Source organism: Fistularia commersonii, chromosome 4 (genome assembly GCF_037954325.1).
Source record: "Fistularia commersonii isolate RoL2024-O1a breed Wild chromosome 4, RoL_Fcom_v1.0, whole genome shotgun sequence".
Classification (NCBI taxonomy): domain Eukaryota; kingdom Metazoa; phylum Chordata; class Actinopteri; order Syngnathiformes; family Fistulariidae; genus Fistularia; species Fistularia commersonii.
Window position 1 is genome coordinate 21,769,547 of NC_141287.1, and position 21,474 is coordinate 21,791,020.

Sequence of the window (21,474 nt, forward strand, 5' to 3'; positions counted from 1 at the left end):
TCCTTCAGGGATGAATCACTTGATTATAGATTTCTGCGTGTGTGTGTGTGTGTGAGTGCCATTGCGAGCATGTATGCCTGCACATGTTGCTCTTTTCTCACTAGAATTAACAGCAAAGGGAAGTGCCTGGTCGTAAAGATCAGGCACCGGCTTCTCCATCGTCCCATCGATCTCGCCGGCGGTCGTTTGTCACTCGGCGACAGGTTTGTCCACCGAACGCATTTTCGGACGATGTTATTTACCCGGGTTGTGTTCGCTTGAGATTACCGCACGAGGTCGGGTGATCGTACCTGAAGATCGGTTCTATTTATTTGTAGTGAGGTGAAAAACGTGCTTTCAGACCTTTAACACCATGAAAAGCAGAGGGAGCCAAGTCGCATCCCTTTGGATGACGCAAACATCCAACCGTGCACAAAGCTGACGGTCAACAGATATGAAAGTATCAGCACACAGTACACAGCGTGTAGATCAAATATATCCTGTCTTCATAAACAGCGTCCAAGCCCAGCTCAGTTTGGCTGAATGTAAGTCATACTAGCGGTTCCTGGACGTCTTAGCAAACGATCGGATTTGGAATATCGACCGACACCGGAACAATTCATCGTTGTGTCTTGGTTTGACAAAGGTAACAACCCCTCCTCCCGTTATCGGAAGGTTGGAAGCTCCTCTTTTCTCGCATGCCGAAGGGTTTTCGTGCGAGACGCGGAACCCCGAGCAGTTCCAGGTTAGCGCCCCGCGTTGCAGCTCGGTGTGATAGTCAATGTGTGAATGCTAAATTGCTCTTAGCGCTCTGAAAGCCCGAGGTGTGAGAGCGCTACGAGTTCACCGATGCATCCGGTTTGACCGAATCCAAATCCATCCACCCAATCCCTCCCCGGCTCCTCCCGCCCCTCGTATCCATATTTTTCCACAAGCGTACCGCTCTTACAATTATCCGTCGTCAGCGTGTCCACATGGGAAGGCAGTAATTGAGAATAACGATCAAAGAAAAAAAAAGTTGTTGCCTGATACATATCTGCAGGCACTCCCAACTTTGCTTACTTCCACCCCCGGCCCCACATTTCATTTTACTGGTAAATGAGACTTCATGGGTTGCTACACTATCTATTCTCTCGTCGCTGCTTAATTGTCTTGAAAATTGAAGCAATTACTGGGCGCGATGTTTGTTAAATAAAGAAATAAATAGATGAAACCATCATAACGATCAGAAAACTTGCTTGTACTTTTAATACACTTGCTTAGAGTTGATGAAATGTCAGCTAATGAGCGATTCCTGGATGTTCTGTAATGGATCCTATCTGTTCGTCTCCTCCGCGATGCCTGAGCGCTTTCTGTACGTCTTCTTCCCCGTCGTCTTTTTCAAACACGCCTTTCGCCCTTTCTGTCGGACAGTATCTCAACACCGAACCCGACAGCTCTGCTGTCAAACGGCGGTTATCGGCTATTTAAAACCGAGCCAGCGGGAAGCATCGAGCGACGGCGGCGCCGGCGTATCGATCCGTCCGTCCGTCTGTCGGCCGGTCGCTGAGACGTTCCGCCTCTTGGATTCAGCCGGAATTTTCTTTTAACCGAGATCGGAAGGATCCCGGAGACATTTTGAGAGGAGTCGAATTATCCCCCGGGGATTATTGTGGCTTAGTTTTGGGAATCCGCTGACTCTCCCTCCGGCAACCACCATGAGGTTAACTTCTCTCTGTAGGAGCGGTGGGGACGAGGCGAGTAAAATCCCACAAAAACAAAACAGAAATAATGATAAAATATGATGTCAGTAATGATATCACCCCTCACGGTGAACCTTAATAACTCATCAGTTCTCCCTCAGACACCGTTTTCCTTCGGTCTTCACTAAACGGCAGGCGGCCGAACATCAGCGAGAAGGCTTTTCTCCCCTCGGGCGTCTCCTTGTGGAGATCGCTAGCTTTGTCGATTAAAGAGAACCTCATAAGGCGAACCTGCTGAGGACCTTCTCCCTCCGTGTGGATCTACTGACAAAGGAAAAAGAATACCGACATCCGCGACGGACGTCCAGTAGCTTCTCAGAAACATCGGAGACGTCGGCTCTCCGCTTCTGGCAGGTGATGTGTTTCTGTCGGCTTCGTCCGACGCGTTCGTGAGCGAATGCGAAGCGGCTTGGATGAACCCCGTCCTCCGGACCGGCCGGCTTAGAATGACGGGGCGTTCTTGCAGGCAGCTCGGCCATCTGCTCGGGACGCCTCCTGGACACCTCCACGGTGAGGAGCTCCGGCCTGGAACACCCCGGGCCCCCCTGAAGGCCACGAAACTGGATATCATCTATAAATTTTGATGATATTTTCCAGAGCACTTTCCAGTTGGTTTCTGAATAACTCAAACCGCCCTCAGGAGGCACTCAAACGCTTCTATATATATTGACATCAGAAAGTGCATCTTATATTGACGGGAGCAGGTTAACAGTGAGTTCAGCCAAAGGTTGCATTGCACATCTATGGACCCAAATTTCTGAATTTCTGTGCGGTCATTACTTGACCTTCTGGAATAAGAACACGTTGCCCATTTGTGGTTTTGGTTTTTTTGTTTATTTGTTTGTTTTAACCTCCGTAATGGAGGTTTTCCTTTCCGTTCCCGTGCAGGTTAATGGTCACGTGACCTCCACACGCGTGTCTGCGTGGAAATGCGCAGGAGCGTGATTACGACCGCAGCTACTTAACCTCACCTGTTCCTCTCCTCCCTTCATGACAGCCTTTTTTTCACATGAAGCCGGCCATTTTCACATTTTTGCCACCTCGGTCAGTGTGGCTTCTGTTATCGGCCAACCGTCTCGTTATTTCCCGTCCGGTCCGGTGTTGTTGTGGAGCGGCGGCAGCTCAAGCAGAGAACCGGACAGCTTCTTGCACAACTACTCTATAACACCCAACACAAGTGCGTTTTCGATAGATTTTCAGACAGAGTTTGATTTTCGCCATCACGTGTCGCACTGCCTTTTGTTTTTTTAATGACTGACAAAAACTCAAGCTTTCGCCACCATTAGAATTCACACATATTAGCAAATGCAATGATTTTATCGCTGTCTTTAAACCCCCTGGAAAACAGCTTTTAATTACAGACAAAAACAATCTTCCCCGGCTCCGTGCGTGTCAATATCCAGACGGCCGACGACGTCTGGCGCTCAGAGGTTTGTCTGGGAGTTGAACTTTTTTAATGAATAAGCGACTGAAGATCCAATGTGAATTGATTTCAAAGTTTCTCAACAGGAAAATGCGGGGAATGTTATGTATTTTTAAGGCAGATAATCAGCGAGCACCGAGAGCGGCGGGGGCTCGGAGGTTTTAATTTTTCTTCTTTTTTTTTTTTAAATATAACGAACAAATTATTTTTTCTGTTTCCACTCCCGTGGATTCTGCTCCTGATTGGAAACCTTTCCCTCGTGCGAGATGTTTTTCGAGTGTGTCCGTTCGCTACTTCTGTGAGCGTCTGAAAATATTAATTGAATTGTAAAAAAATTAAAATGACAATGTGACGAGGACAATGAAAGCACAAATAATTATGGAAAAAAATAATAATAATAAAACAAAGGCCGGGGTGTTGAGAGGGACGGTTCATTGTAGCCGTGAGCATCATGAAGAAAGACGGCGACGGCTGCGTGCTCGTGCTTCTTCAGCGCACAATCATGGCTGCAGGTGAGATTGATGTTTACAAATGTGTGCAATCTAAAATGTAAATGCTTGTGTGTGTGTGTGTGTGTGTGTTGCAGGGGATGATGTATCTGGAGGAGCGTCGGCTGGTCCACAGGGATCTGGCCGCCAGAAACGTCCTGGTGAAATCTCCCAACCACATCAAGATCACCGACTTTGGTTTGGCTCGCCTTCTGGATGTGAACGAGAAGGAATACAACGCAGACGGAGGGAAGGTAAAGCAGCTTCTTCTTTGCCATCTTTTACGAGGCTGTCCTGTGTTTTCCCTGCATCGCTGTTTACAAAGAACTATGGGGTCTCCTGTGGAGAAAAGAAGGACCGTGATTTAATGAACTTTTAGATATTCGTCCATCCATCCATGCAGATTGTTATTTATTAATTCATTTTTATAGATTTGTTTGTAGGTTCACTTTTTTAATTGATTTATTTGTTTGTTTTGCATCATTTCTTTTTTCTTTCATTCCTGTCCAGCAGTCGTAGGGCGTTTTATGTGTTAGTAATACCAGTATAATGATGGTAATGATAATAATAATTTAATTTGAGGACACTGTACGGACATGTACATATTCACAAAATGGAGATTTACAAGAGACAGTAAAATAATAGAGGCGACAAAGTGGTAAAGGTAAAAAGAAGTGACGGAGCTCGTGACATTACATGGAATAGTCCACTTGTGTGGACTAAGATGGGAAAGTCCTTTGTAAACCTGAGTTTGGAACAGTGAATAAATCCTAATTATAAACGTCAGTGGACGAATGTATTATTGTGCGTTCTAAGAGATGCATTTATTTACCTTTTAACTCTATTGTGCTCCCGGGCCGGCCGAGGCTTAAGCCCTTCAATTTCGCCGGCAATAATTTAGTCACCGGCGTTCAGTCGGCCGCTTGATGTCCTCCGAGACGCAGAGAGAAGCAATCATGTATTAATATGTTTGACCGTACCGCCGCCTTGTTGTCAAATGAAATGCACATTTGCATAAATTTCAATGTTATAACCTGAGGGAGGAACCGGAAGCATCAGGCAGGACAGCTTCATTGGTGGCGCAGAGACGCTGCAGATATCTCCCTAAGCCCGATAATCGCCCACCATCTTTCCTTTCTGTTTTGCCGTCAAGCCCCGTCTTCTCTGGACAGACGTCTCAGCCTCCGTCCCGTCCAGGTTATGCATCTGGGTTTTTGGCGGCGCTGGTATCGCCGCCGCCGCCATGTCTGTCCACCTGCACGGCTGCCATCGGCAGAATTGGCCCTCGTATTTAATCACGTCGAGTCGCTTTCCCTCCCGACTTGTATCTCCAATCGCTCCTCATCCCAAAACGCCAAAAAACGTAACCGATCCGTCTTTCCTCCAGTGCCGCCGGGAAGGATCTGCCAAATGTTTGAGCCGGCGCGTCTTCCAAACAGCGAAAAGAAGTTTAAGCTGCCAAACGGCTTCCACGTGCCGGCTTTTTGTGGCCATGCATGTATTTGTGTATTTGAGTGTATTCCTTTGCTTCCACCTGACAGATGCCCATTAAATGGATGGCCCTGGAGTGCATTCATTACAGGAAGTTCACGCACCAGAGCGACGTCTGGAGTTACGGTAAGATTCAGCTGCGACTCGGATAAATGGCGGTCGTTCAGAGGCAGGAGAACGGCCGGACCGAGCGAGCAACGAGCGGCGCTCGCGCTTTTCCAGCCACTACTTATCACAGGCGGCGAAATGACAAAGGTTTGCACTAGCGATGCGTGCGAGAGGGAGATATTATTCTCGCCCGCCGCCCATTTAAAACACATTCTGGTTAAAGCGTTCACGCACATTCATCGCCTCGCCAGCGCGGGCGGCTTCAAGGTGCCCACTCGCCAACGCATTCACTCCCAGATGGCAAAGGTATTAAGCATCTTGCTGAAGGGCACCTCAACAAGGACGGGGAATTGATGGGGCCGGAGCAGAACGCTGCCGCACCAGCACATCAATGACTCATCCCAAGCCATTCCTTTTTCTTCTGCTCGGGTCCAAACCTTTGTCAATCACCGTGTATCTGACAGAAACCTCCCTGTGACGTTCTAATTCTATCAATTGAATCTGTTCTCTGCAATTACCGCCCGCTCTTTCTGAGGATTTATCGCGGCATTTCGATGCTTTCCTTCTCCTTTATCCCGCTCCGGCCCGCATTCAAACCCCTGGTTTGTAGATTCCCAGTGAGTGCAGGGAAATGCTTTACTTTGATCGATTATAGGGGGAAAAAAAAATAAACCTATGTTCTGTCAAACTGGTTGTACATCCGCCTTCACAGTAAGGCTCAAAATCTAAGAGCCAGAAGAAAAACACATTCTTGATGTAAAGTGAAAGATAATTATACGCTTTTGCATGCAAAGTACTGCAAAGACAAGGTGCGGTAACTATATTTCAATGTGGATATGACATAAGAATGTAGTAGGAGTTCTCTGGCTCGGATTATATTTATGTTCTCGGCCGCGCGGCGTCTCCACTCCAAACAATTTAGTCCAATTAACGCCAGCATAATGCGTTTCCCTCTTCAGCGTTGATCGTGAAGAACCGGAGAAGTCGTGGTTGCCTTTCAAAGCCGGCTTGATGTCTCTTCTCGCTGGCTTTGTCTCTTCCTTATCCTGCACTCATCCTTTGTTTGGATGCTTCTTACCTTCCTTTCACCTCTTCTTCTCGCCGCCGCCCATTTAGAACTTCGTACCCGGACCTTCTGCCCGTGACCGTCCCTTATCATTCCTCCCTGTTATTCTTTGCAGGCGTGACCATTTGGGAGCTGATGACGTTCGGAGGGAAGCCGTACGACGGAATCTCCACCAGAGATATCCCGGACCTGCTGGAGAAAGGGGAGCGCCTCCCGCAGCCGCCCATCTGCACCATCGACGTGTACATGGTCATGGTCAAATGTAGGTTCCGTCCGAAGACCTTTCGTTCGTTCGTTATCTGGATCGGGGGGGCGACTGTTAAGGGCACGTTTTTGGGCTTGTGTGAGGAACCGGAGAACATCAGGACATCCGCTCCTTCGTTAGCACATCAAGTAGACATAAACCTTTGACTAAAAGAGGGTAGATATTCAATCACGCATGCATTTGTTCATTATCGTCACGGCTACGATGCGCTCAGCCTTTCCTGACCGCCACCGGAGCGCTCAGACGTCCATCTCAGGGCCACAGAAGCTCTCGTTCAGACAGCCGGACTATTAAAGGTGCCTGAAGAACCTCCTATATGTTTTGATGAGGAACCGGAGAACCTGAAGGAACCCCACGCAGACACGGGGAGAACGTGGAGCTCCCCATCCAAAGGCCCCCGGTGGGGAACCAACCAGGGACCTTCTTGCTGAGAGGCAGAAGCACCACCAGTGCCGCCCAACGACAGAGCGCCGCTCGACAATTATCGGAACCAATAACAGGGATGGTGAAAAACATGGCTCTGCATGTCGACCGAAGCTGACTCTGATTTTGAAATGGAAGGAGATGTCGAGCGGAGTTGTTGCCACGGTGTCACGTCCAAGGAATTGGATTTTGGGTCGTAAAACCGGGATGTTATTTTGCAGGCGGTGCATCTGACATCTTAACCTCTGGCCGACGCCGCCGAGGCTCGGTCGGCTCCACGTCCACCCCGTCCTCCGTTCACCGCCGTCACCGTCCCCTTGTTTCTGACCGTGACCTTCCAGCAACCTGCCGACCAAACATCCTCGACAAGAGCAAGTTCTCTGGCAGTTTGCTTGGCAGCGCTGAGCTCTGCGTTCTACTCCTTTCCATCCTGCTCGGAGCTGCGTCTGACTTCCTACCAGGATGGATCCTGATCATTTCCCCGTGTTTGCAGATGTACCTAGATCCCTTATTTCCCTGGACGCATTCCTTCCCGCGCCGCGTGGCAGGATTGCTTTTGGCGTCACACCCGTGTGTGTGTGTGTGTGTGTGTGTGTGTGCAGAGAAATTGTCAGAAGCACTCATTATTCCATATGTTTGCACAAGCAGACGAAGCGGCACTTGTTGTTTTGTTATTAGACTGGAAATGGCAATTAAAACAAAGGCAGTCAAGCTTTTAAAGAAAATGCAGAACCGAAGGGGACACAGAAGGTGTCACAGAGCAGATAGTTGAAATGGAAAGCTATGAAATATATTCCCGGTATTTCCCGCTCTCACAATAGAGCAGACCTGCTGACCAAGTTCTCCGCTGCTCATCCAATGTTATTTTGGATCTTCACGACAGATTTGAACTGCTGTTATTTGGACTTTAAAATTGTCTCCAGTCGATGGTTTGGCGCGAGGAAGGTCGTCTGTGGTTAAAGAGAGAGAGAGAGACGACTGTTATGGCTATTTTTTACACAGCGATCTCATTAACGCCGCTCAGAGAAAGTGTTCCTGAGACAAGAGACGATTTGTTATCATAGAAATCTGGTTTGAATGTCAGCAGAAACCTTGATGCCAAAGTGCCAATTGTACAACATCACGTCCTCCTGCGTGAACGCGACCTCTCCTCCCACAGCCCCGACACCGACGCGCCGGACGATACTTGATCGGGAAGTCCATTGTACTCGCCGAGGCGTTTGCTTACTTTCAGGAATTCCGGGTCGAGGCTGCTGGCGGAAAAATCTCCCCGCTTGTGTTCATACACGTCGTTTAAGCCTTATTACTGTTTTGTTTTCAGGCTGGATGATCGATGCAGACAGCAGGCCCAAGTTCAAGGAACTGGCGGCGGAGTTCACTCGGATGGCACGTGATCCTCAGAGATACTTGGTTATTCAGGTATGTAGGTCTTTTAACCGATTTAAAAGAGGCGGGATTGCGTATTTTTGTCTTCTTACCCACCGACAGGCACCGCGAGCTGCTTTCAGATAGAAAAACTGTCCAGCTTGAATTTCCCTCCAGGGAAACTTGTTAGTTTTCGCAGGCAGCAAGGGCTTTGCTGCATGAAGAGTCACACCGTTAGCTAACTCCATACTTATTGGGCAAAATGTTGATGTTCCTCTGTGAGCCCTGTTTGTTTGTTTGTGTGTTCGTACACTGAGGCTTGTTCGCGGCTCGATTCGAAAACTTTGTTCGTAGCCCGGTTTGTTCGTGATCAGGGCCCGTACCTGAGGTTCTACTGTCGTTTTTTAAAAACCGGTCGGCAAGAAGTTTCTGCTAATGGTAGCGGCTAATGAGTCCCACCAATCACCCGCTGTAAGTCGTATGAGTCCCTGCGGAACCTTAAAAAGACCCTGCATCGGATAAACACCTACATAATGCTTCTCGCAACTGAAGTCCATCTCCCTGCTTCCGCTGCTGACCAAATCTGAACCGCAAGAAGTTCCTTCAGTGCGAAAGAGGCTTATCAGCGGCTAAAGTGAAGGTGCAGGCCAAAGTTCTGATCACAGATGTTAATATAGGCTAGCCTGAGTTCCGGACTATTGTGCACACCTGAATATAATCCGCACCGGCCAGCTGATGTCTATCTCGGTCTTCCTCCTGCGCACTAAAACCGTTAAAGTCGTCTCCTTCGCCGTCGGAAACGGTCTCAGAATTTCTCGGTCGTTTCATCGGTCCAATGTGTCGAGGCTAAATGTTCTTGATGGCGTGAAGCTTGACAGCCCATCCCTCCGAAATCCATTAATTAGCCGCATCGCTTCAACCAAAAGTGTTCAAAGCATGTGAGAAACGTTGCGGCTTATAGTCCGGAAATGATGGTATGTCTTCTCATGAATAAACAGGCTGAATATTTGAGCAGGTTCAGAAGGTTAAAACCAAAAGGCACTGAAACACCAGGGTGTTGGAGACTCCCGACCAGCCAGCGGGTCTCCTCACACACAGCAACGTCCTCGCCTGACATCTCCGTCCCTGGAGTGTGTCTGCGCTCAGGCATTCATTTCCTCCAAAAAGATTTTCTTTTTTTTTTTTTTTTTTTTTTTTTGAGAAGGCTAAAGATCATACGACCTCCATCACCAAAAAAAAAAAAAGGAAATTCCACAACTAGGTTAAGAAAGGGATGGGATGCAGGATGGAGTTGCGTCATCAAACAGGGTTGCATTGCAAACTATTCACTCTGGAGGTGAGAGCAAGGGAATGCAACATGCCAGACCACCTTATTTCTTCAAGGAATAATCCGACTTCAAGCAACGGGTTGAGACATTTTGTAGTGCACAATGCTGCAGTTTGTTTTGTTTGGCTGAAAGGCATCATCGTTGAGATGGCAGCCTATTATTGACGGCGCCACCCCACTCTTTAACAGTGTTACTCCCATAACTTCTGTTTGACACTCCAGCGCCTGATTCAGTCACGCAAATGCCTCTTCAGCCGGGACGTTTTCCGTCCTTTATCTTTATAAAGCAAACCGACCACCTCAGGTAGAGGAACGTTTGAAACCCACTCTCGTGGGTTTACCATTCACAACACCATCATGCTAACATAAAACCCAAAGTTAAGAGGCCTCGTGTAAAAACTATCTTTCATTGTTTGGAGTTCCTCCTTCATCTGACCCCTGAGGTCTTTCCTCGATATTCCGATCCCATCGTAAGGTGTCGCTGAATGCATTAGCAACCCTTTCCAAACACCGAATATCTTTTCTCCGCCACAAGTGCGCGGTACGGCCGACGTCGTAAGAAATAACTGTCATCGAATAAACAGGATAGCTGCATGACTGTAGATATCCCGTGGAACCGACAAGGGAACTGAAGGCTGAAATAGGGAGTCTGGTGTTCAGAAGGAGTTGGACGGTGTGTCCAGCACTCAGCCAAGAAACCGTCGCCGTTTTCCAAATTACATTTGAAACCAGAGCTTGGTTTTCCCGTCCCTTGTCCTCCAGGGGCCCTGCTAACTCCTCCTCATCAGGTTTGAGTCTTTTCTAACCGTGGACTCTTTTATCTACACTTGCGACCATCAACACACAGGTGGAATCTTCCAAAAATCAATGCGTCTGCATGGGTTTTCTCCAGGTTCCGTCTGCGGCCCAAAAACATCCAGGGTTCCTTGGAGACCCTTGATGGCCCAGACATGTGAAAGAAAGAGTGAATGGTCGTATTTTTTGATTTCATTTATTTCTCCTTTATTTAACCAGGAAAGTCCCATTTAGATTAAAAACCTCTTTTTCAAGGGAGTCCTGGCTAAGAGGCAGCAAAAGAATACAATTACATTTAAAATGAAATCAAAATGCCATACAAATCAAATAAAACAGTTACAAATCTGTGGAGTCGTCTCAAGTGCTCTCAATCTGGATTTAAAGCCGCTCAATGAAAGAAGTTCCGTGAGTTTCCAGTCCTTTTGCAACATGTTCCATGTAGAGGAGGCGAAATAGACAAAAATCTTTTTTCCCAGTTCCGTGCGGACAGAAATAGCTGATCATCAGAACGTAAACCATAAGAATCAACACTTCTCTGTGTGATTACGTTACAAATGTAAGAGGGCAACAGTCCCAGCATAGCCTTGTCAATGAAAGTGCAGCAGTGAATAAACCTCCTGGTGGACAAAGAAGACCATCCCACTGGAGAATACAGCTCGCAGTGATGACTTAAGGCCCTGCAGTCAGTAACAAACCTCAGAGCGGCATGATACACCCAGTCAACCTTACTCAGACACTCATGTACAAAATGTCTCCATAATCTAAAATGGATAAAAAAAAGTTGCAGTTACAATTCGCTTTTTGACTTCAAAAGAGAAACAAGATTTATTTCGGAATAAAAAACCCAGTTTCAATTTAAGTTTCTTCACAAGATTCTCAATATGAGGCTTAAAAGACAAAGTGACACCAAGATATTTGTAAACATGAACCTCCTCAATTTCTCTTCCCTCAAAAGTGGACACTGTGAGGATAACTTGAAGCCTCTGTCTAGAGATTGACAACAACATCGCCGCCGATTAGCGACATAGATAATGAATGAATATAAAATGCATCACGACAAGATTTAATTCTATATTTTCAACCCTTTCGGTCAAAGTAGGGGTGCGGTTCCCGTGTCACCGCACCCCTACTTTGCATCAGGCGAGTTCCGACAAAATCTGGTCTGACGACAAAGATTTCATTTAATTGCCTTTGTTTGCGGACAGACTTTATTTTTCACAGTAAGCCGATGTTCCTGAAAATGCGCGACGCCCCGAACGACGAGAAAGTGCATCTGATTTCAGGGCGACGACCGCATGAAGCTGCCGAGCCCGAACGATAGCAAGTTCTTCCAGAGTCTCCTAGAAGAAGAGGGTCTGGGCGACCTGATGGATGCCGACGAGTACCTGGTACCCCACGCTTTCAACATCCCGCCGCTGACGTACACTCCGCAAGCGCACATGGACTCAAGCAAGGTACTTTATTTCTCTGTGAAATTCCCAAACCGCTAAAGCTCAGGGCAGTCGGTCGATGGACTATCTATGAGGAAGCGGCGTAAACGACGACGGCCTTTTTAGAAAAGCCGCCCGGGGAGCAATTATTTCATCTGGAAACTCCACTTCCTTTTTTCTGCCGTCAAGCTCAGCTGACATGAAGTGACTTTGGTGGCTGTCGGGGAGCTGATTTGTTTACACCGCCGAGAACTTTCCGTCTCGCTGTTGCCGTTACTGCGACGTGTTCAGAATTTATAACGTCTTTCCCAAAGACCCGTTTTCTGTCACATGTTTCCCAAAGAGAGTGCGACCGGCTCCCTGAACTGGGTGCGATGTCATAAACCTACCCGACGCTCGTTCCCAAGGTGACCTTCACGCCGACGTATTTCTGCACCTTCAAAACCGACAATGAGCCGAATAGATATCTGGAGCAGGGAGACAATTTGGTATTCTATTAAAAGCCCAGAGGGTGTTTTTTACTCAGTAGCTTAGCAGCCTATATTTTCATTTCACTTGGCTTCTCTATTAGCATTCTTTTTTTTTTTTTTTTTTTTTTCTCCCGGTGTAACAGCAGGGTTTCCGACGACGACGGGAAAGAAGACGATCTTAAGTCAAAGTAGGCATTCAGATCAGTCTGTAAAGTGCTGCGGGGATGAGTTATGTTCAGCAGGATTCTCTTGTTCAACCACAAAAGACCGAGATCTACGGACAGATTTCGCATTCCTTGGTTTTATTCTCATCTCTTTTAACTGTCTGTTTTCCCGGCTTTTTCTCTCCACTGTGAAACTATGGTAATTGCGCCCCCCCCCCCCCCCCCCCCCCCCCCCCCCCCACTCTCCACGAAATTGGGGTTTACAGCCAGACTACTTTACTTCTTCAAATGTGCTGTGTCTCGTCTTTGGACTTAAATCTATTGCGAAACCAGTCACACAGCCAGGCAACTCAACCATTTTGTATTCCAATATCCCCCTGTGTTTGTGTCAGGATAAAACCGCCGGCTGAATGTCAATGAGTCCGGCTCTTTCTTCCCACTTCTGCTCGGTGCATTTCGGGTGGAATGGTTATTTATTTGCATATTGAAGTTATGCGCTACTGTTTTGGGGGGGGTTCTTATTAATGCGGGCGCCTATTTTACTTGACTGATAGGTGGCGTAAAGGGCAAAATGAATGTTGCGGACATATTTACACATGTAGGGTGCGGCGCATAACAATGAGCTGTCCCAAGGGCTGCAAACAAGTAGGCAGTTAATAACTCACTTAAAGAAGTCATAAATGATTTGCTACCCGCATAAAGAGCGTCATGATATCGTTTGATTATTCAGCCTTTTTCTCAGAAAGCCCCTCCGCCGATGTGCCAGTTCAACTTGTTCAGGTTTGGTGACGGCGCCTCTTCTATGGTCCCCCAGACGGGCACATAAGCTGATTCTCCAGAACCTGTTTTAGGCAATCCTGAGTTTCAGTGCGCGCTCACCCGGCCACGTGGATTTAGAACCAGGCTTCTGAAACCGGAGTCTCGTTTTGAGAACCACAGGCAGTTCCGACAAACACTTTGGGGATCCACGAATGCCTTCGCTATCATGCTAATTTGTATCGCTAGAAGGTAAAGAGCCCAGACGAGTGAATGAGAGGAGGAATAGTTGGATTTGTGTTTCTAGATCAGGTGTGAATGAGCCTGAATGGTCGTACGGGTCTTTTCGATGCGTGAACGGTTTTCGATCCTTGCGCGCAAGTACCGGCGACGGGTCCGCGTTGAACTCCGCCTCCGGTCCGGTGAGCGCCGGGATCGGCTCCAGCCACCCTGACGAAGCGGAGCCTGGAATGAATGAACGGAAAACGAAATATCAAACAACTTTGGGGACGGCCGGGCTGGCGGGAGGGAGGCGACGCCGATAAAATCCAAAGCAGCAGAAGTCAGCACGCACTATTTTACGTCACTTGAGTGTCTGCCAATGAAACGGTACCCTCGCTCAGCCTCGGGCCAATAAACACCCTGACTTGATTTTGATTGACATATAAAGTGCACGTGACACGCGCAGGCCACTTTCCTCAGCAGTCCCTCGGCTCGCGCCGCCGGCTGCTGATACTCGAGCACGTCCACTTCATCAAGAGGCGCTCAGCCCAAAGCGGCAAAACAGAGAAAATGTGATGATGACGATGTTTCCTTGAGAACGGCGATGGAAAGGCCACCATGTGTCGCTGTCAAGCCACGTGACGACCAAAGTGATTTATGTGAACTCAGTAGAGCTTAATGTGAGTTTAAAGCATCATCCCGGGGCATTTAGGGCTATAATAGGCGCAAATGTGTGTTTTGTCGGTGTGAGCGTTGCAAGGGGCTCCCCGGACCCTGGAAAAACAGAAGGTCTTGTGCAAAATGATGACAACCGATGGGCGAGGAGAGGACGGTGCATGTTCCGTCTGGTGACAGGGAGGCCGGGGATTGTTCAGCCGCATTTTGTAATAAACGTCCAAAATGTAATAACTTTTTCATTTCATTTTGTAATAAAGCCGCATTTTGTAATAAACTGCCCCAACGCATTTTGTAATAAATTTGCCGCATTATGTAATAAGTTATTACATATTGAGAAGATTATTACAAAATGCACTTGCAACTTTTTTATTTTCTAGGAAATGTAATAACATGGTGCATTATGTAATAACAATTCTAAAGCATAAGTTTGTTAATTGTATTTTATTTTACTTAAAAGTATTTGTGAAAGCTAGGCCTATTATTAGTATCTCTGTATTAGCCTAGTAGCAGTACTTAGCAATTACTATCAGTACACTATTCAAAGGTTGCATTAACAGAGAATATTCTATGAATTCCATGTTATTACATTTCCTAGAGAATAAAAAAGTTGCAAGTGCATTTTGTAATAATCTTCTCAAAATGTAATAACTTATTACATGATGCGGCAAAATTTATTACAAAATGCGTTGGGGCAGTTTATTACAAAATGCGGCAGTTTATTACAAAATGCAGCTTTATTACAAAATGAATTGAAAAAGTCATTACATTTTGGACGTTTATTACAAAATGCACCGTTATTACAAAATGCGTCTCAACAGGGATCCCCGTGATGTTTTCTCCTCTTGTCGTAGATAAGAGGCGTCACCACGGTCCAGGCAGATTCATGCGCACCGGGAATCGAGTGAAAGTTCATGCAGTTCCAGTTTTTAAACGATGAATCGGGTGCGGGGCGAGAACGGAGGCGAGCGGAACACCGGCGCTCTCGTCCGACTCGTCCTTTGTGATAATGCTTTGCAGCTGAAGGGCATTAATTATTCTAAACAATGATCAGTGGAACATCCATCTCTGCGTGCCTCGTGCCTTGCCATCCTTATTTTACTTTGTCCTCATGTAAACTCTGCAGGGAAAAAAACACTCAATTTTCTCGAGAAAATTCAGGATCTAGATCATGATTCGTTTCGTCTCCGTCAGATACTGACGGGTTCCATCGGGTGTCACAAGGCTGAGTTCCTGTCAGTGTCGTCTCAGCTGAGGACGGTAACTGAGCGCACCGTCGTTTACATTTCCGGACTACAAGACATCTTAAACGACCACGCGGCTAATTTATGGATTTTTTCTGTGCTAACGAGCTTCGCGGCACCAAAACACGTAGCCTCGTCACATCGGGCCGATGAAGCTGCAGAGAGATTCTGAGGCCGCTCGAACCCGACAGCGAAGAAGACGACTTTAACGGTTTTAGTGCGCGGGAGGAAGACGGAAGGCCGAGACATCAGCCGGACCAGGAAAAAGCAGGGATAGAACACGGACTTTACCTCATCTTATTTATTATTAATCGTCCGTGTTACAGCTACTGTTCGGGAAAAAAAAGCATTTCCAGTATGAATTTGTGGATGTTAGCTGCATATATTTAATTGAAAGTGAAAAAAATGTGTATGTAAATATCTCATGTTATAACGTTGACACCTGCGCCTTATAGACCAGCCTGGCCCATATATGAACACATGGACATACTATATTATTATTATTGTTATGAGTATTATTATTATTATTATTGAGTTAGTTTTAGCTGCCGCAGCTTACATTCAGGTGCGTTCAGCAGCACAGAAATGACAGCTTTGGTTTCTTGGCTGGTCAAGAATTCTTCATTCATTCATTCATTCATCGATCATCTATTTGGCTCATGGGCTCTCATGCAATGAAGGGCGTCCGATGATTCTACTCGGACAAACTTATGATTTAGTGGATACAACTGAAGAGGGCCGATGGCCAAGTAAGATCTCCGATGCTTCTTTTAATCCGCCGCTTACAGGTAGCCAGCGAAAAGGCCCAAAACGCAGCTCGGATTATTACTCTGCCGGGGCGACGACGTCCGAGATGTACAACGCCGCGCCCATGTCGTGTAACCAACTCGGGGAATGTCCGTGTTTCGCCGTAATATCGCGGTAACTCATTAGCTCACAGCGGAAACACACACGGGCTCGGTCGCTAAGTCTATTTAATGCCGACCTTTCTTGTTGTAACATTTGCGCCGGCACATGCAGCCGCTCTGTGCTCGGCCCAGATAATGTTACTCTTGCGAGGCATGTGTGAGACTTTCCACAAAGAGGATTGGAATTAGTGTTCAAACCCTCTTTGAGAGCGAATGAAGAAAATGTAATTCAGAGGAAAAATGCGTCGCTCGGTTCTAAACCGTGGCCTTTTTTTTTTTTTTTTGACCAAGTTAGCAGCGCAGCCACAAAGGAGCCCAGCGGGGCAGAGCTGATACAGGTGCTTTAAGACTCGGCTGCACCGGGGCTTTTAATTAAAAGCAATTAAAGGAAAAAAAGTTCTCGGCAGCCATGCCGGCATAATGTTGCCGTTTAGCTTTTATTCGCGTTATTTCGATTCTGCCGCAAAAGAGTATTGGAAAGCACAGGGACTAAAATATTTGGATATCATGGATTAAGCTATATTAGCATTATAATATATGTATATATTTTTTCCTCAGCCTATTAGCGCAGCTCGTCCGTCTCTTAGCGAGAAGGTCTCCGGCTGGATTCCTGCAGGTTCTCCGGTTCCGTCCCACTGTCCAAAAACAAGCAGATCCTCCATATTCCCTGGGAATGACAGAGTGGTGAAGCCGCCTCTGGTCCGGTGACGGTTGGTAGAGGCTCCGCCAGCCTGAGCGGAAATGAGTGAATACTTTAAATCTGTTAGGTGTCACGTCTGGACCAAAGGGCCCGTTGTCTTTCTTTCGGTAAAAACGGTGCGCTCGCACAGTTGTAGCTCAGCTCAGCTCAGAGCGCCGCTCTTCCGACAGCCGTGTCGTCCCGGCCTGCGTGGTTGGAGTCCATCTCCTCCGGCGCCTTTAGCCGGCTCAGGGGATTCCCCTCCAGCCTTGCTAATTCATGGAGCTTCATTCCGGCGTCTCTCCTGTCGCTCGGTCTGGTTTTCGGCCCGCGGAGGGTCTCTTCCTTTCTGCCGAAACAAACGCCGATTGTGCAAATAACACGTTGTCTTTGGAGCGTTTGCTTTCGGCCTCATATGTATCGGGTCGGTGGAAAGCTAAACTTTGCACGTCTTGAGTTCTAATGGGCGTGGGAGTTGGATTTGGCTGCGTTTAAAGTGCGTCATCTAAAACCTTTGCCGGTCTGTCTTCCAAAATCCTCCGCGGCCCCTCCTTCCCATCAAAAGCAGCAATGCGGCTACCAGGACCCCCACTTCAGCATGGAGGACATGCTGGCCGCCCTCCCCAGAGTCGTCTCCGTCCCCCAAGCGACCGGAGGCCACCTGCTGTCCCAGGACCTGGCCTCGGGGGCGCAGATGGCCGGCGGATACGTGTGCGGCGGCAAGGAGGACCCTCGCTGCAACGGCACCCTGAGGAAGCAGGCCTCCCCGAAGGCGGCCGCCGTCGGCGCCGGCCAAGGTACGGACGCCGGAGGACGGGCCGCCCGGGCCGTTACGCTCGAAACGTGGCGAATTACTTTGTACAACTCGCTTTCAGTCTTGGAATTCCAAATTGTCAGCTTGGTTTTTCAATAGATTTGATTTCAGCCGCCGCAATTTTTGAAAGACACCTCTTTTGCATTGAATGCACAGCGATGGTCTCCAGCAGCATCGTCCATCTTCTCAATTCATTCGAGAATCTTTTTTTTCTTCTTTCCCCGGTCGGCAGTGGGAAGGGAGGACGCCGGCGGACAGCGTTACAGCGCCGACCCCACCGGACTGCTGGCAGAGCGAGGAGCCAAAGCCGACAAGGACCAGGATGCATACATGGCGGCTGTGAGAGACAAGAACAACTCAGGTTATTTTACACTTCTCACAAATACCGGATCAACATTTGCACACTCGTCCAGCCTGCAGGGTTGCTGTGACGATTCAATTTCCCCGTTATCGGATTAACAGAGTGTCTTACCTGAATATTATTTGTGTGGAATAGTGGTAGCGTGAAGATTAAAACATATTTAGTCAATTGCACTTCTATAGAGTAAAGAAGCCACTGCTTGTCAGGCTCCATGAAAGAATTCCCGCATAGGATTTGAATTCCACATTTTAGGTTTTTAAAATCCTAGAAAGACGCCGCTGCTGCCAGACGGTGACTCGGCGCGATCTCAGAGGGGAAATGACCTGAGACACCGATGAGTAATGAAATGTGCTGATAGCATTGGAATTAAGTGGAGCTGTTAAAAAAAAAAATACAATAAATATATACTTTGGTCTAAAAAGTAATTTTTTTCAAGTACCTTTAACCTGCACCGACTGACTGGATTTTTCCGATTAAAACTCTCGATGCAGATTTTGAGTAAGAAATATTACTTTATGATATCGCAGAAAAGACGATAGATTTCTGTTCGATTCCTTTATTAAATCATATAAATGATCTATTTTGTGTTTACAGACTATCTCAACCCGGTGGAGGAGAACCCCTTCATCGCACGTCGTCGGAACGGCGAGGCCCATTCGGTGATGGACGGAGGAGGCTGCCACGGCCTGCACGTGGCCGGCGCCGCCGCCAAGAACCAGCCCGCCCACCGAACCGACGAGTACGTCAACGAGCCGCTTTACCTGAACACCTTTCTGAACCCCGGGGCCAAGAACGGGTTGGCCGAGGCGGCGTCCTTCTCCGGGCACGGGCTCCCCGCCGCCCAGACCATATCGCAGACGGTCAACCCGCCGTCGTCAGCTCACGCCGGATACGTGATGCCCCCCGGCCTGCTCCCGCACCCGTCCTATCCGTCACACACTCTACATCCGGGGCACTCGGGACTCGCCCTGCACTCAGGCATTACCAGCAACACCATCGTGTTTGATAAGAAAAGCAAGAAAGCCACTTTTGACAATCCGGAGTACTGGCAGCACAGCCTACCCCCGAAAAGCTCCCTACACAACCCGGAGTACCTGCAGGACTGCAGCACGCGCTTCTTCTACCGGCAGAACGGACGCATTCGCCCCGCCGTGGCCGAAAACCAGGAATACTTGTCCGAGGCGGCCATGAAAGCCGGTAACGTTTTGCCGCCCCCACCTTACAGACAGAGGAACACTGTGGTGTAGCCGGACACCCGAGACGGACGGGAGGTGAACGGACAGTCCTCGCGTTCCCGTGCATTGTTTTGCTCTCCGGCCGGGGTTTTCCTGGCACCCGTCCTGAACGCCCCCTCTCTCGCTCGCTCTCTCATGTCCAAATTAGAAATCCTTTATCTCGCTCTTAAGTGACTGCTGTTTACTGGCAGCGCTACATAGCAAACAGCCTCTCCCCGTGTTCAAACCCTTTTTTTTGGCCAAAAATCCTGACTTTTTCTTTCTTTCCCGGAGCAAATTGTCCTGCCATTATTAGTACGAGGGAGAGACGAAAGCGAGGTTGAAATGAAATGTTTAATGAGGAAAAAAAAAAAGAATCCAAAAACCTCGCCGTTAGCCCGAGGACAGGATTATTGCCTGACTTTACATAAATCACAGTTTTCTTTGCACACATAAATCACCATTTTCTAACAAGCCACATCGACACACACGCACACACACACACACACACACATTTTCTGACAGACCATGTATTCCTTTTTTTTTTTCCCACACCGTTGTGCCGGTAACATATTTACAATACTCGTCACACACTGCTTATATCACGCCAAAAACGTGCAAACGTGTCGTCGGACTCGACACCCCGACGATATCTATATTTTCACCCTTACATTTGACACCGTCTGATAAAACTGCCGTCTCTTGAAAAACATATTTGGAGGAGAGGCTCAATTAACCTTGAGCTGGAGGACACGGTGTTCCGATAACCGCAGCCGGTGGCGCAGAGCGTGGAAAAAGGGCCGACACAAAAGTAAATGTCACGGAAGGCTGTGGTATCAGCAGGTATCCGCCGGAAAGCGTCCGTACCGCCACTCGCACGGCAAGGGTGACATCTAAAGATTTTATTAGCACAAAAAAAAAAAAGAGTCCTCGCACACAACAAGCTAATTTGAAGGAATGGAACGGAGAAGCGCCCAGATCTGCACGTCCGTTCGACATGAAGTTTGGCATGAACAGACGCCAGCAGTGGCGTCTGCGTTTGTAAGAAATTCCTCGGACAATTATAACATCCGGTAGCTTGTTTTTTTTTTTTTTTTTTTCCGCCATCCATCGACTTTCTCATATATAGGAGTTATTTAACAAAAAAAAAATCAAATAGATCAGCCATAAGAGACAGTGGTGACAAGAAGCAGAGCGTTCACAGCTGATTACAGAGAAGTGATGTCACTGCTTCGTTCATTTAAACCAATGGACACCGAGTTCTTTGCACTTCTTTGCAATGGGCGTAATGTTTCTTTTCTCAAACGATAGAGAATCGACTCACAGAAAGAGTCAGCGCAGCTTCTAAATGCCATCATTCTGACAGTTGAGCAAAACGACTGTATGTCAAGGGGAAAGAAATTTGAATTTGCTTTTTTATCAAACTCTCAGAAGTAGAGTTGTATCTTAATTACATTTGCATCAGTGTTATTTTAAGTGTTTTACAATCAAACGGGTCAGTTCTCATGAGTGCAAAGTGTCTGCTGGCCTTCCTTCGGGGTCACGCGTTACGTAAAGGGTCACCTCTCTCCAGTCTTAACGCAATCTATGGGTAAGAACCCCAAATATCAATCGTAAAGCGCAAAACCAGCCACATTTTATTGTGAATGTTACATTTGCATAAATGCAAAGCGGACACTATATGCTCAGATTGTATGATATATATCTCTTCACAACTTCAGCCACCATGGAACTCCGTTAAAGTCTGTCAAGCTATTTGACGGAAAGAAATGTGAAAACACAGGATGGCGTGTCCCCGTCCGCAAAAACACACACACACACACACACGCAAATAAAAAAAAAAACATCAGACCTTTTGGATTTAACGGAGGCACAGCCGGGCCGTAACGCCGCAGGTTATGGACATTCGACTTAAAGCGGGGCGAGAGGTCGCTGAGACGGAGATGTGTTGAATTATCACTTTGCGATTGGCATCGAGCTGCGCTGGATCTGCTCACACTTTGTGGAGGCTTGGTTTTTTGATTATCCTGCTTATTTCAAATCTGCTAGGTCGAGTACTGATAGC

General features: G+C 47.5%; 1 protein-coding gene across 1 annotated transcript in view; it reads left to right on the forward strand.

The window, feature by feature from the left end:
• The window catches only part of erbb4b (erb-b2 receptor tyrosine kinase 4b), a 281,265-nt gene extending 260,700 nt beyond the window's left edge, over positions 1–20,565 (forward strand). The window contains exons 21-28 of the mRNA XM_086145994.1: positions 3,731–3,886; positions 5,174–5,249; positions 6,413–6,559; positions 8,307–8,404; positions 11,756–11,926; positions 17,589–17,817; positions 18,067–18,195; positions 18,790–20,565. Coding sequence (XP_086002120.1) covers positions 3,731–3,886; positions 5,174–5,249; positions 6,413–6,559; positions 8,307–8,404; positions 11,756–11,926; positions 17,589–17,817; positions 18,067–18,195; positions 18,790–19,442 — 1,659 coding nt within the window. The 3' untranslated portion in view covers positions 19,443–20,565. The remainder of the gene's footprint in view (positions 1–3,730; positions 3,887–5,173; positions 5,250–6,412; positions 6,560–8,306; positions 8,405–11,755; positions 11,927–17,588; positions 17,818–18,066; positions 18,196–18,789) is intronic.
• The last annotated feature ends 909 nt before the right edge of the window (positions 20,566–21,474 follow it).